General features: G+C 37.4%; 1 protein-coding gene across 10 annotated transcripts in view; it reads right to left on the bottom strand.

The window, feature by feature from the left end:
* The window catches only part of FAM160A1 (family with sequence similarity 160 member A1), an 87121-nt gene that overhangs the window by 27652 nt on the left and 44120 nt on the right, over positions 1 to 15349 (bottom strand). For 9 of the 10 annotated variants that reach the window (XM_017805927.1, XM_017805928.1, XM_017805926.1 and 6 more), the window contains 3 exons: positions 8878 to 9107; positions 6972 to 7598; positions 1888 to 2046 (listed from right to left, as the gene is read on the bottom strand). In XM_017805927.1, the coding sequence (XP_017661416.1) occupies positions 1888 to 2046; positions 6972 to 7598; positions 8878 to 8979 (888 nt within the window). In that variant the 5' untranslated portion in view covers positions 8980 to 9107. Of the gene's footprint in view, positions 1 to 1887; positions 2047 to 6971; positions 7599 to 8877; positions 9108 to 10751; positions 10858 to 15349 lie in introns of those variants that run through there. The other variant, XM_017805933.1, reaches the window with a different exon arrangement.

Below are 15349 nucleotides of genomic sequence, written 5' to 3'. Positions count from 1 at the left end.
TTTTCAATCTTCCTGCACGCTGACAAGGATGAATGGATGGACAGAAAAGTGTGTATGCCCATGTATCAAAGGAAGATTTGAGATTCTAAATTTAGCTCCCGCAGCCTCGTCAGGGTCACTTGAAGGTGGACTTGCCATTGTTAACCTGTCTTCCTACAAGAAGAAAAAGCAGAACAGCTGCTTTCCTATGGTTCAAGAGTAGGTAAACCAAAGCACTCGCTATCTATAGGGTAAAAATATACTGTTCACATGCCATTCTCTCAGCCACTGTAAAACAAACAGAAAATATACCAAAACCTACATTATTCATTCAATAGGATGGTTAGGATCTTTAAAAAAAAAACCCTGTTATTAAAAGACAAAAATTCACTTTTATAATGAAGCATTCATTTTGTCTTTGCAATGAAAACATAATATTAATTCATGTATAAAAAAGCAAAATAAAATTCCATTCAGAAGCTTTCAAAGTTAATATATTTTGTTTGAAGTTCACAAAGTTCACATAGAGACTAGAATGTCACAGCCTACTTGTGGCCACAAATACATTCTCTCACTTGCAATTCTTACCAGACTTCCTTTAATTTGGAACCCTTAATTTGAAAATGGGAAGAAAAAGGGTGGCCCCCTCCTTTGCTGTGATCCAGGGAAAAAGTAGTAAATGTCCTGGCTACACTGTCCCTTTTTAATCTCTGGTCAAAGTTTTTGGGTCAACACAGAGAAAGCCACATCACAAAGACCACTGCATGCACAGAGCAAAAACTCCTGCAGTAAGCAAGCTTTCAATTTAACTGAAGAAAGACTATACTAGACACAATCAACCAGCAGTCAGAAACTGCTCCTTCTACATGTCAGCTGAAGATCCTCTATGATTTTGAATTTATTTGAACAGTGATTTTAAAAGAATTCGTTCCTCTTTAGTTTTTCTGCAGCACTCTTTATATTACCTTTCAAAATAAAGGTATGAAATATGGTCTCCCATAAATGTAGATCTGTAGAATAACTCTGGTTAGACACCAAAATGAATATTGTCTCCTATTCATGTTTAAACATGCATGTTAAAAAATCTTGTATACTGCATTTGAACAATGACAGCTGTTATTTTTGCCTGTTCAATGCTTTAACAGTCATTTATTTAACAATAAATGTGACTAAACTTTCAATTCTATTCAGCACATTTCTTTAAATAATACATAAATCTACAGTTTTTGTAGGATTTATATTATGTTTTAATGAAAAACTGGACTAGAGTTCTATAGGGGTTTTTCCTAGCCTTAAAAACAATACGTAAAGACAGAAATCTCATTTTAGATTTAAAACAGAAAAAAAAACCAGTAAGGAAGCAAAGCAAAAAAAAATTGTTAACAAGAAATATTAAGCACAGAGTGGATTCAAAACAGGCCAATCTAAAATGAATTTATATTTCTAGGAAGATACCTAAATTCTGCTTGGAAGGCTTTCTTTATGTTGTACTCACCAACAGGCAAAACAGACTATTTTCACTATTGTCCTTTGTATGCTATTATGAGAGCTTAGATACAAAAACATTTTCCCACGTGTAAAGGCATTCAATTTACTTTTAGTATCAACAGTGGTATTAAAATCCAATAAATATTTGTTTTTTCTTTTAACAGAAAATCTTCCCAATTACATAACGAAATATTAAGCTTTCATTTGAAACACTTGTGACTTGAAAACCAAAAATTTATTAATTCATCCTTATAACCAAGATAGACAGCACAAAACATTCATTTTATAAGCAATTTATTTAGTGTAACTTTAAAAGTCCATACCATTAAAAAAAGTAAATTAACTCTATAATCTACAAACTTCTGCAGAAAATATAAAAGACTACTATTTCAAAAGAACAGGCCAACTCTGCTCAATTACCTGTATCACAGCATTGCAAAATTCAAGGGAATTCATGAATTGCACAAGGGCTGGTGACAAAAGCCAGTCATCTTTCAGCAGACAGTGCCATTCTTCTCCTTTTTCTTCCAGCTTTGTAGGCAAAGATGAATAGAGGCCACTTAGTCCTGTTGCTAGCACCTGTATTTCAAAAATAGAAGAGGAAATAAGCTAACTGTCCATCTGCTTGAATGGCAATGCCACAAATGGTTTCTCCTATTAGTTTAAGGAATATAAGAGAGTGTTAAGATTAATCTCATTTCCCTTCAAAAAAGTCCCGGGGCAGAAAGACATAAATATTTTAAAGAGCCTTCTATACAATATTCTTCTTTCAAGATCTGGTATTTAGGAGAAAATGATGGAGAAGATCAGATTGTTTTGTCTATTTCTTTATTTTTAATCCTAAATTATAATTTCTTTTTAAATTCTTCTCAAACCATTTGTCACTTTCTTTTGGTCCCTTTTAGAAACAGCCATCACTGCCCTATATTCACAGCTTGTCTTTTGTTGGTGATTCAAATGTTACTGCTTACACATGCCTACAGGAAGTCATTTCACTTGGAAACATGAAACATTAGAAATGGAGGGGGAAAGTGCCCCATCAAGAAAAAGCTGATGTTCAGCTGTCACTTAGACCACAGATATATGTTGACTTTCATTCCCAGGCAATTGAACTCAGCTGAATCCACTTAAAAAAACCAAACCAAAACAAAACAAAAAAACCAAACCAACAACAACAACCAAAAAAAAAAAAAAAAAAAAACAACAAAAAAAAAACCAAAAACAACAGCCAAAAAAACAACCAAACCAAAACAAACAAAAAAACCACAACTGTTCAGAACTTCTCTTTTTCCTTTCTTATTTATTTGGAAGGGGGAAGAAGAAATAAGAAAGCCTGAAATAAGTTACTGTTTAAACATTTTTTCCAGTAACATTAAGGCTTACAGGTGATTTACGTAGAAGGTATCGCTGAAGCATAAGATCACACTTTCAATTACAATTTAAAAAGCATATTTCCGAAAAGTGTTTTTAAGTTTTGTTTAATATATCTAGAGTATGGTAGCTTCAGGTGAAGGTTTTAATTACTAAAGTTATTTGAAGCCGGAAACTTTCTAAATATTATTCAGTACTCTTATCTTTCTGACATGATTTTATACAACTTCAGGAAATTTTTATGATGATTCTCATTTTTATGGGAACATTAAAACTCAGCCTGATGGAAATCTTTTTAATTTTCATTCAACAGACTCCTCTAAGAATTTTTTCCTCTTACAAAGGGCTACTTGGCATCTACAGGAATAGACTGTCAAAGCTCAGATGAAACACAATTCTCTTATCTCTTAGAAAACAAACAGTTGACAATGTGCAGGTCAAAGACCAAGGGCTGACAGAAGGGGATTCAGGTTCTAATCAAATGCAAGTGCAAGTGACTGTAATTGTTAACCCATCCAGTCAGACAAAGGCTGTCTTTCTGTATACTTTCCATTCCTAATTCACATAATTTTTAAGATGCATTTATTCTGGCATATATAATTAAGCCAAATATTAAGGGGGAGGGGGGAATACTGTGGAAAATTCACTGCTTTAGCACCGTGACATATACACAGTTTTATACACATATACATGCAGATAGATGAAGGATAGGTAAAAGACGATGCTGGAGGCACATTAAAAAACTAAGAAGCTAAAGCTATTGAGCAAAGTTTTATTTGTATGATCACATTCTTTTATAACCATAATCTTTTTTGTTGTTTTTTTTTTTTTTCTCTTTCTCACAGTAGAAGAGCTCAGAAAAAAAGTTATGAAAATCCTACTTGGCCCATAGAACTACCTGTATGTAACCCACACAAACAGTTCCACTCACAAACACAGGCTTCAGACGAGAGAACTTGAGATTCTTTTGTGTTACAAGCTGTTAATTAATGCATACTTGATTTTCTATTGTCTGCTTAAAATTTAATTGCTATTCATAAACACATCCTCCCGTCTCAGTAAGCAATCTGATTTTCAAAGCAGTGCACTATCCACATTTCTCCTTCATATGGATATTAGTCCCTAAGCATAAGAAGCTGACCTTGGACAAAACATGCTACTCTCCACTAAAAGGAGCAGTGAACTCACAATCAGTCTATATCTTGAATTCTTTAGTTTGTCAGACCTACTGAAGTAAGAAGTGTCAGATGTAGCTGCTAAAATCTGTAAAGTTTAGAAAGTTCTTATTTTTGCTGTGAAGTACAGCTAAAATGGCTCTACGAAACTCTTTCTTAAGCACTAAGAGAGTAGCCACTGCAAGCAATTCCATCTCTTTAGATAAAAAATATTTGAAAACATTCACAGCAGTATATGGTATGAACAGGATTACCATTTGAAATTACCAACAGAACATTCTATAAGCAGATCTATAAAATACTGCACATATACAGGCTACATTACAGAGTTTTAATCAGTAACAAAACATCAATGAAAAAAAAAATCTGAGAAGTAAGGAAATGAATGAGTTCACATCCTGAAAGGGCAAGATTGGTTTTATTTTTTGTTTTATGCAAAGCAGTGTCCTTTTAAACTTTTCCCGACATTTGTCATGTCAATCCTACATGCTCATCTACTTTCAGAAGCATCTCTAGCAGGTTCCTTCTCACCATCAACCAGTTTAATTTTTACTTTCTCTTGACTCACAGAACACACTGACTGACTACGTGATCTGTAATCACAGACACATTATGTGATTATAATATGTTGTTAATGCATGATCAATTGCTACCTGGACAATTCCTTCCCTTTAATAATTCCCTTTCCTCTCACATCCATAGTCTTTTTATCTCTATGCAGTTTCAACATTTCAAGGACACTGCAGAGCCATCCCTCCTCCTGCTTTAATACTTGCTTTCCTAAGCTCTGAGGTGTTTACAAATACAAGGTTTTATGGAGAGACTTTGAGATGTTATCCAGCTCAAAATTTTTAAGGAGCATTATTTTCTTACTATAATGCTGAACAGATAGTGTCTCCAGTCAGATTCAGAAAACTTTCAGATCGAAACATGATAAAAATTATATGGTGTGACATCATAAAACTTTATCCAGTAGTTTCCCTACACATTGTGTCTTCAAAACATTTGTTAGTGATGTACTCTACTGCAGCCTCTCTCCTTCCTCCTTTTTAGTTTATTCACCTACAGCTCTGAATACTATGGAACTACGGACAATCCAGTTTTTAAAAAGCTGCTAACCAAAGTTATGTCAAAAAACAGTATCAAGAAAGCCTTAAGGTTCACTTTGGCACAGATCTAACACTGATCTGGATATATGAGGCAGCATAGATTTATGGTCAGACTCCATTACAGGGGTTGCCTATACTATCCAGTAAGGCACAGCAAAAAAAACCCTATATGCCAACCCAGCCCTAGAACCAGGGATAACATCACAGTGCCCCCCAAACACGGCTCCTATCAGCATAGGACTGTGATAACTGTTTTGCAGAGCACCTGAGGCAACATTTGTACTGATTTGAGTGACATACAGCAATGTCACTGACACCTACAGATTCTTCCACCAGAACAAAATCTGTTCTTCAGCTCATCACAACTCAAATTTGAGAAAGATAGTGAGCTAGTTAGCTGAATCTATGGCATTACATTAAAGTCTTACTACAGACTTAGGCCAGTCTCATTACTGTTCAGAAAAATCTGATTTTAGCACATTTTGACAAGAAGCTTTCCTAATTGGAATGATTGTCAATCATAGTTCCCTGATGTTGGAAGCTGGCTTTTATCTTCAGTATAATAAGGGGTTTTTTCCTTGTTTTGCTTCTTTCTTTTTTTTTTCATTAATTGGAAGATGTAATTTTGGAAGTTAAAGCATGGATCCAATAATGGTATCTGTCTCTGGGACAGTTTGAGGACTAATATCATATTCTTTAGCAGCATCTATTAAACAAGGTCAACTGGAATCTCTCATCAGAAAAAAAAAACGATGCAATATTTACAACTGACCAAAAGAAACTACTCAGAAGTTTTGTTTTGCAATTTGTAGGCCTCCCCTAGCCTGCAAACCTGGCTCTGCCTTATGGCTCAAAGCAATCTTGGAATAAATGGAAAACTACGGCTGGAGCAGCTGTCAGGCAGTGATGTTTAAGTCAGGGATTCTAGTTTTCTCTGCTCTAGAGCTCTCTGCTTTAGTAGCTCTGTGAGGCTCTGGCATTTACTAAATTAAAATGCAAGCCATGAAGAAGATAAAAGAATCGGTCCAAACACTGACACACAAGAGCAACTTTTGTAGAGAATGATACTAAGGTTTGAACACTGCCATTGCAAATCTTCTGTGATGAAGAAGCAGGTGGTGTTATTCCATTCTGCTTTAGCTGTAAACTGCAGTAGGCCAGCTTTGTTAGTTAAATTAGATTAATTACTTAACAGCAAAGCCTTGCTATTCATGTAGTAAGATCGATTTGCCAGATGTAACAATGGAACAGTACTACCAAGTTTTGTAACAGAGCAAAACACAGCAAGATGGTTCTTTACCTGAGACTGCCATAGAAACATCCCATTCTGTGACAATGAGCAAATCTTCCTTTTATCTTGCAAAAAATATTACATTTTTATAACACTCTCACTATTTTCACACTTGTTTTTTGAACTGATGTCAGTGTGGCAAGCGCAGCCTGCTTAAGCCAGCACTGCCACCAGAACAACCTCCTCAGAACACCTCACTCCCATTTCTCAGACACTTCAGCCCCAGAATCTCAAAGGGGCCTCACAGTGAGACAGAACAGGTTTCCCTCCGACCGCGTTCTGTTATAACTTCCATCAATTTCCCAATTTAATTCACTGTGTGACTGCAAAAACACTTGTGCTGGCCCAAAAGCACAAGACACTGATATGGAAACAAGAAGCAAGACTGTGTTTGGCATTGGAGCTGGTTTATACAGCGTTATCATTTGCAAAATAGCTGTTAGCAGAAATAAAGGTGTTACAACACATCTTCATCAAAAAAGACAGGAAAGGATGAAAAGAATGCAGGAGAGACAGTTAGCTTAGCACTGAAGACTGTGCAAAGTAAGAACAACTTACTGGGCAAAAATAGGTGTTTTCTGCTATGTGGTTTGCAACAAGGTTGTTTTCTGCAGACAAAGACATTATGAAAAGCAGCGCATCACGGGCCTGTTGGCCTACTGTTCCTTCTCGATGGATGAAGGGAATCAGCAGGGAAAATATGAGGAAATTGGCAGCTCCTTGGTCCTCGCTAGTGTGGAAAAACAGTTCTAAAATGGAGGGATCTTTGGCGATAATAGAGCAGAGCTGGTTCAAGAGGACGACCAACTCTGTTTCCACTGTTGGAGTGGTTGTTCCTGAGCAGGAACTCAGCAACATCATCAAAGGCTTCAAAATGGGCTTGTGATGCAGCAAAGGCTGATGAGACTGGGTTACTAGCATTTCGTACATTTTGAGTTGCTCAATTTTTGTCTCATCGGTGAACTCTCGCCGTAGGCTCCAAAGGAAAAGCTTCTCCATGATGTTTTCTGAGACCACAAACTCCAGAATAGGCCCCATTGAGGCATCCTTTGCTTGCTCCTCAATTAATAAGAAAAGCATGTGCTCCACATAATTCTGAACAGTGCTGGCCTCATCAGGTGAGATTGCCCCATACTTTGCCTGAGTGTTTTTCAAAGGATCATGCTTCTCTAAGATTTTCAGAACCTAAAGAGAAACAAAGGTAGATCAGTTTGAGTGCATTTTAAAAATTTTGCCTTTGCCCTTGCAGGGAAAAAATAATCAAAATTCTTAACAGAAAAAGCGTAGAGTCTTTTTATGCTTTCAAATTTTAAAAGTTTGACAGACAGAAACTAAATTTGCCACTTGTCCTATTGCTGAAAGCCAGGGGTTCTCTGAAATAGGGATAAGCTAGGTTTCCTCAGTGTTCGGAAATTGAGTTTCAATGATGTTAGAAATAAGTTTCTTTGTCACAGAGGACTGAAATCAAAGGACCTGCTCTTCAGCCAGAGTAACTGTGCTCAGCAGTACCAGTATCACGGGATGATTTGCAGTAGTAAAAGTAGCAGCAGCAGCACAGCACTGCTCTTTCTGAATGGCCACCGATGCCCACATACTCATGCAACTTTCAATTTAGTTTTAGGATTGAGTAATAATTGTCATCCCAGCACTTATACCCCTGGATTAAATTCTGTTGGGCATACAAACAATGAAGTTCATTGTTTGTGAAACAACCATTGTCTTTAGCCTTTTAGTGGAGGATAATTGCCGCAAAACCACAGGAAGAGTGGCTCCCCTAACATGACAACATCACTAGAGTTAAGTGAGATTGACACTGGGAAAATCTCAGAAACACTACCATTTGTCTGGCTTGCTTCTTGGGATAGCCAAAGGACAACAAAAGCAGCAGCACAGAAATCAATTTTACATAAACTGTTATTCATGTTACTGCAGCAGATAAGGCCTAAAAGTATGGTGCTCAGAGCAAAACATCTTCGCCTAAAAGCAATTATAATCCTGATGACATGCAAACAATTTTTAGAATATGCTGAAGTGTATAATCTACATCTGTGCATAACAAACAACAGTGCATACAGCTTTGCACTATGCATCTAATATACTTCACAAAAGATAGGCAAGCCTTACCCAGCACAAGGAAAGGAAGCATAGAAGTTTGCAGCAGGGTACAAGTCACAGTGAATCAACAGGAAAGCCAGTAAGAAGATCTACGCCTTCAGTAAGATATTACAATGTCCTACCACTTCCATTTAGATGCAAATCTGCAGTTCAAAGTGTGATTAGTAAAGGCTAACCATACCTTGGAAGGTCAATTCCTTTGCACTTTAAAAATAATTCATTGCCATCTACTACATGCTGCATGAAAGACATTTGTTCCTGAGCAATTCGGGATTATCTCAAAAGAAAGAATGAAGCAAATTCCTATTAATGCAGTTTACTTCAAATCAATAAAACTAATTAACATTACCTGTGCCCAGTGTGTTCTAAACACTATCATGCATGTTTCTGGATCAACACCCTGCAGGCGGGGAGCCTGCCGATTTTTGCTGATACTGGTTCCAGAGGACATTATAAATTTTCCAAAGGTCAAGTCAACTAGGCCATGCTGAATTCTTTTAAATCCGCCAGTGAGCTACAGATGTTCAAGCGTCATGATGAGATTGATATTGTGTCCTGAGCTTTAGTATCCACAGAAATCTGTTAAAAAGAAAACAAAACCAAACTGAAACGCACGTATACCTATGCACATCAAATTATAGCGCGTAACAAAAAAGAACATAATTAGAGAACATTGAAACATTTTTTCTTTTAATTCTGTTTGAGGATAGAATTTTTTAAAGTATGTTATATGGGACCAATCTCAAACTTTCGCTCATGATAAGAGCTTACAAAGCTCAAATTTTTGAGATCAGTGACTGAAATAAGGTGCTACTGAAATAAACAAGTACAACAGAAGCTTATGCAGTAAACATCTTATGCAAGTCATCACATTTTTAGTTTTTTGTTATGATACTTTTGCCATCCGACCACATCTTTCTTCAGAGTCGCTTAGTAACTAATGCTGCATAGAATTACACAGGTAAAAAAAAAGTACAGATTATTTCTCTATTTTTTTAAAAAAATAATATTTCCAATAACAGAAATAATTATAAATACTTAGAATTTTTCTGCCAGAAACCATATCATAAGCAGTTGAAAACATCTGTAGAGCACCATATTCACATAAAAGGGTGCATCTGTATCAATACCAAAGTAAACAAAACCAAACAACATAAAAGATAAAACCTTTATGTGTCCAAAGCCAAATAAGTTGAGATGTCATATTAAAGGACTATGAGAATAGGATGAAACATTGAAACATTCCTTTCATCCATTATTTAATATCCTAGATATCTGAGTATCAAAGTAGTTGCACACCCGCAGGGGAAAGTTAAAATGAAACAAAGACTGGTATCTTCCAGATATTTGAGAGGCTTAAGAGAACATATTATTCCCTCAAGCACCAATATCTTAGTCACACAGTCCCCCGCTTTCCTTCTTACCCTCCATAAGGTTTACATTTTTATTCTCCTTTTTGCAAACCAAGTAGGCATTTAATTTATTTCAGTTTGGGACCATGGCGGGGGGGAAAAAAGGCATCCAACAACAACCAGAATTTTTTTGTACCATAAGCTGCCAAAGCCCATACAGCAATACTTTGCCAGTACAGAAGGGACTTCCCTGCACATATCTTAAGACATGAAAATCTCTGCTAGCACAGGAAAACATACAGCCTGCCTCACAAGTAACAGCAACTTTTGCCATTTTCAAAGAGTCCAAAAACATACAGGGTACAACTTTTAAGATTTCTGAGGCAAGCAAAAATGAAAAAATGGTTATGCATTTCCCTGTGTGTGTGTATATATATTTATATATGTACACATATATTCATATGTTCAAGATTCAATTGCATGATCAGCCTCCCCCTTCCATCCTAACCCTTGCTTCTTTCAGCATTTAAGATGCATTTCCTATGCACTTGCTAAGCATTCTCATTAACACAATCTAGTCCATCCCTTTTGCAGGTAACATGTTCCAGTGTGAAGAAGCCAGCATAACCAGCATAAATCTTCCACAGTTTATCTGTTTGGGTAACACCACTTCCAGAATGAAGCTGGCACTCCATACAAGCTACTCTCCAGATAACAAACCACCTGGAGCCAGATACACTGGGGAGTACTGTGCAAAACCAGTGAGAATTAGCTTATGAGAGTCAGCCAATGCTGGAAATAGAAGGAATCCCTTACAAAGTGTCATCAAATTTTATCCCCGTTGTCCTCCTGCTCCACCCACACTTCTCACCTGCCTAACTCTTCCATGCTTATACAGGCCTTGCACTTTCAAGCATTCTCCTTCCCAACACTAGTTTCGTGTACTCATTTACCTGAAGGCATCTACCTGTGTACTGCAGCTTCTTAAACAGTCCTGAAAAATGAATTGTACTATTTCTCCATTACTGATGTTCCTGTGTCGGGGGGAAAAAAGTAACATACAAACAAATAAACAAACCCCAAAACAAAAAAAACCCCACACCAAAATAATCAGAGATTTGAGAACCCAGCTTCAGACCCAGGATCTGGGAGGTCTTATCGACTTAAGCAAGTACGACCATAAATTATATACACAACTTCTGGCAACGTGCTTGCAGCTCTGCGAGTTCATCATTCCTACCAAAAACCTCTCAGGAACCAAGACGCATGCTTAGACACCACTTAGAAAAAGCCTGCTCTAAGTAGCTTGCCTAATACCATACCTAATAATCCAAGGAATATTTAATTGACATATTCTTCAGATCACCTGCCCACTTCCTGCCAATTTCCTTTTTGTTAGCACTCTCCTTCAATCAGAAATCTTTCCATTGCTGTAGAAGTCCAGCAGACTCCTCCAGGCAAAAGTGTCCTTCACTGCACAGCCCTGATTCACCCTTTTAGCTGATCTGTCCCATGCACGAAGCAAGCAGCTTTGGAAAAACTAATGTGATTGTGTAATTAAAGATGGTATCAGAAGGTGTAGCAAGAGAACTTAATTAACAAAGCAGAGGCAAGCTCAGTTCTGGAATTCATGAGTTGCTTGACTGGGCAACTTAGAGGTTGTTTCAATGTAGCCTTTGTGTGTTGTTTAAGAATTTAAATAAAAGAAAATGATATTACACATTTAGCTATCACATGACAAATTCTGTCAGCAGCACAGCAGTATGACACCAAGACTAGAATCGGAAACTTCAGATCAGCTTGCACTATTTCAGTTAGTAAACAACAATAAGGGAGATTATGGCTTTCTTCGGGAATTCTGATAAAAATCAAAGATCAGTGATGTAAGACTCTCCAGATGCATGCAAAGCTCTATGATGTTACCACACATGGGCAACCCAAAGCTATTTAAACTGTTACCCTCTTTTTTCCTGTAATCTGTTCTGTGCCCTCCTTGGCCTTCACTATTTTCTTTCTTCATCTTTTTTCTTTATGCATCTTTCCTATCCCAGCCTCAGACATTACTTCTCAAACATCAAGACAGTACTCATTCCCTCACCATAAGACAGACCCTTCTTTAAATAACTACCCTATCTTGCAGCTCTCTAAACAGACTTTTTTGTGGTAAAGGTTCCATACTGGTGCTTCAGCTTCCTGAAATATTGCCTACACTCTGCAGCCATGAGAAGACCTCAAGTGAACAGAAATGGTACGTATCTCGCCACACATTCAAAATACACCAAGATGCCAAGAGGTCCAGTGACAGAGCCACTGTTATGTCTCTGTGCCCAGTAGGAAAGCTCACTTTCCACAACAGAGCTATTTAGTTACTGACGTTTGTGTTAAGAGTTTATAACCACCACCATGTTACTGAACACCCAAGTCCTGTCTCTGTTAACAGCTCACTGCCCAGGCAGATGACTGCTACAGTCTGCACTTGTAGTACAGACATCTCTTCCTACACAAGGATATCCTAAGTCTAGTCAACATATATAAAGAACAGATACAGCTCTGGCGAAATAAGTCTTCAAGACAAGCAGGTACCCCCTCATCTCCTCCATATCATCCCCTAAGGTCTTATTTATCCAAGATATTTAAGAACTTCTTGCTATTTCCAAGTCCCAATTTGGGCACACTCAAATGACAACACAGGGAGTTCTCAGATACACAGGTCATTAACAGTTGCCAGCATATCGATTCAAATTGCATCTTTGTCAGAGTTAGATCAGAACAGCAAGGGCTTTCAGTGTTGCTAACTCGAGAAATGTCGAGAAACTTTTTAGGAAGGTCTCCTCAAGCTGATGTTTCATGCGCCCTGTCTGGTCCATTAACTGCATTTGTTATTACAGGCACAAACACTATTCCACTGCTTGGCACAGATCTTTGGGACTATGTGACTGACAAACTGTAAAATGGCAAATTCATCTCCAGTATTTATGTACTATAAATAAAACCTCCACCTAACAGTATACTGCACATACATACAATCACAGTGTTAAAGCCACTTACCGCTTTATTAACGAATAATCACAAAAAGATCATTTGTCCTGTGGTGACAAACAGTAACATCTCTAATAGTTCATTCTGATTGTTTACTCCTACTGCACAGTCATCATAAACAGCCTGTACAAAGCATCAAATGTAAGAACAAAAATAGCAAATTTAAATTATTAGCAGAAAACAACTTGCCTGCAGCAAACGTTGTTGATGAGGGCTAGGTTCGCTTGCATCTAGCCCAGCTATTGGATCAGAAATCTGACAGTAGTCGAAAAACACAGACATTACCCTCACAGCCACCAATTCTATGGTTTTTAATCATCTCTAATCTAAAAGTAACAAGACAGCAACAAGCAGACTACAATGCGCAATAATATTTCTAAGTTCAAATCAATTCCTTTAAGGAAGCAAATATTTCCAGTTTCAAAAGCATCTTGGGATGCTGGGATTTCCTCAGTAATACAAAACACCATTAGATTGTGCAGGCTTCAAAGACTCCAAACTCAGTGTTTCAAAAAGCTTTTGACAACTTAAGTGGTCACAAAGTAGATTCTAAAAACAGCGTCCCTACTTAAAAAAGGAAACTAAATGAATTGGAAGAGATACTATCTTTTAAGATACATATCAATCTAAAGTTATTATGCTCTAGTTATAGCAGCAGAAGCAGACAGATTATATTAATTGCAAGCAGATTTTGTTACTAGACCAGACAGTAGGTTTACTTGATCATTTTGCAAGATGCAATGTGCAACAGTAACTGCAACATCACATTATTCTCTGTGAAGTAAAAAACTAACTACAATTAAACAGGGCAAATAACCTGATCACAATGAGTCCAAAGGTGAGAAAATAAATTAATTTATAAAACATGGATTCATGGAGGAAAGGGTAGGAGTGAACTTGGGGGCCACTAGGAACAATAGTAACCATTTATTTTAATCAGTTCATGGTTAACAACTTACAAAAATTTAGCCTTTTGTCTCTGCTAAATCCTGATTAAGCTATTAATCTTCCAAGTGTGAACACACCTCTCATGCAGGCCATTCAAAATTCTACTTCCAAAAGCCACTGTTCAGTTTAATACCTTTACTCTGCCACGCAATAACAGAACCTTCTTAAGCAGGTAAATCTTTCGTATCTTATCTATCAGTTGTTTAACTGTATCACAAGGTCAAGTCCACTTACATATGCCTTCTAGAGCTATTTCAATTACCTGTACTGACAATACTCTAATTCCTCTTCTCCTACATGAGGTACCTGCCCCTACCACTAATGTTTTATATATCTAACAATCCCCATGTGGAACAAGAAGCACTAGTGTACATTTCACACACATGAGGAACTGAGGTTCAAAGAGAAAAGTCACTATTTCTCCTAAGATCTTCCTATATTCTCTTTGTAACTGGACAAGAGCTTTTGAAATTAGGTAACTAATTTCCACTTTGTTGGTTTCATACTAAATACCTTTCAATGTAGACTCAGTTAGTTGGTTGGGGTTTTTTTCTCGCAAATCAGGTCAAGTGTTGCATATACAAACATCCTAGGAAGCACCTGTCTCTCCTTAAGCAGCAGCAACGCTGTACAGTCACATACATAGGTCTATAACCACATCTGTGCAGTCTCTGGCAAGTGAAGAGGATGGAAGAAAGAGAGCAGAAAACTTCAGTACAACTCAGCCTATTTCCAGTTCAAAAAAAAGCAGCAGTCCATAACTGTGCTGGGCAGCTTTACATTATTGAGATTGAGACCCGGTCACTGGACTCATGGAGGATATCTGCTTGCAGTTCTCCTCCAGAAGTCTGCAAGTCCTCAACCCTTTTACACAGCTGATTACAGGGCTGAACAAAAAGTCAGTCAGCAGAAGTACTTATTTTACTGCAATGTACACTGGAAGAACAGCCTAGCAAGAATCCCTTGTGAAGTCTGCTTCCTCCCACTGGAGTGTCTTCTCAAAAGTCTCACCTTTGAATTAAAAAAAAAAACAGCACAGAAGTTTGCAAGATTGGGGTTTCCAGGGCAATGCATAACAAAACATACACAGCCTAATACAGTAAGGTAGGCACAAAATATGCTGCAAGGCTCTTAAATTTAATTATCACGGTTGTCTTCTGTTGAGAGGTTAAGATGCCATGTTCTCCAACAGTTCAGGAACACGAGTGTACTTCTTGCAATAAGACACTGCACACTTTTGCTGTACTGGCCATAGCTCTGCACCCTGTCAGCCCAGGTAAACAAGAGCAAACAGATAAACCTTGACAGCAGAGAAAGAAACAGCATATATCAAAGTGTTTTCATGGATTAGTGTAGCATAAAAGGGGCTTGAAATTAGACCACTTCAAAGAAGTAGTGGGAAATTATATGATCTTATGCACAGGTATGCAATCACACCTCTGCAGTCCCTGATAAGTGGATGAGGGAAGGTAGGAGAAAAGT

This window comes from Lepidothrix coronata, unplaced genomic scaffold (assembly GCF_001604755.1).
Source record: "Lepidothrix coronata isolate B3197 unplaced genomic scaffold, Lepidothrix_coronata-1.0 Scaffold13, whole genome shotgun sequence".
In the NCBI taxonomy this organism is placed as follows: Eukaryota; Metazoa; Chordata; class Aves; order Passeriformes; family Pipridae; genus Lepidothrix; species Lepidothrix coronata.
The sequence above is the reverse complement of the archived record's forward strand: the minus strand, read 5'-3'. Positions and strand labels throughout refer to the sequence as shown.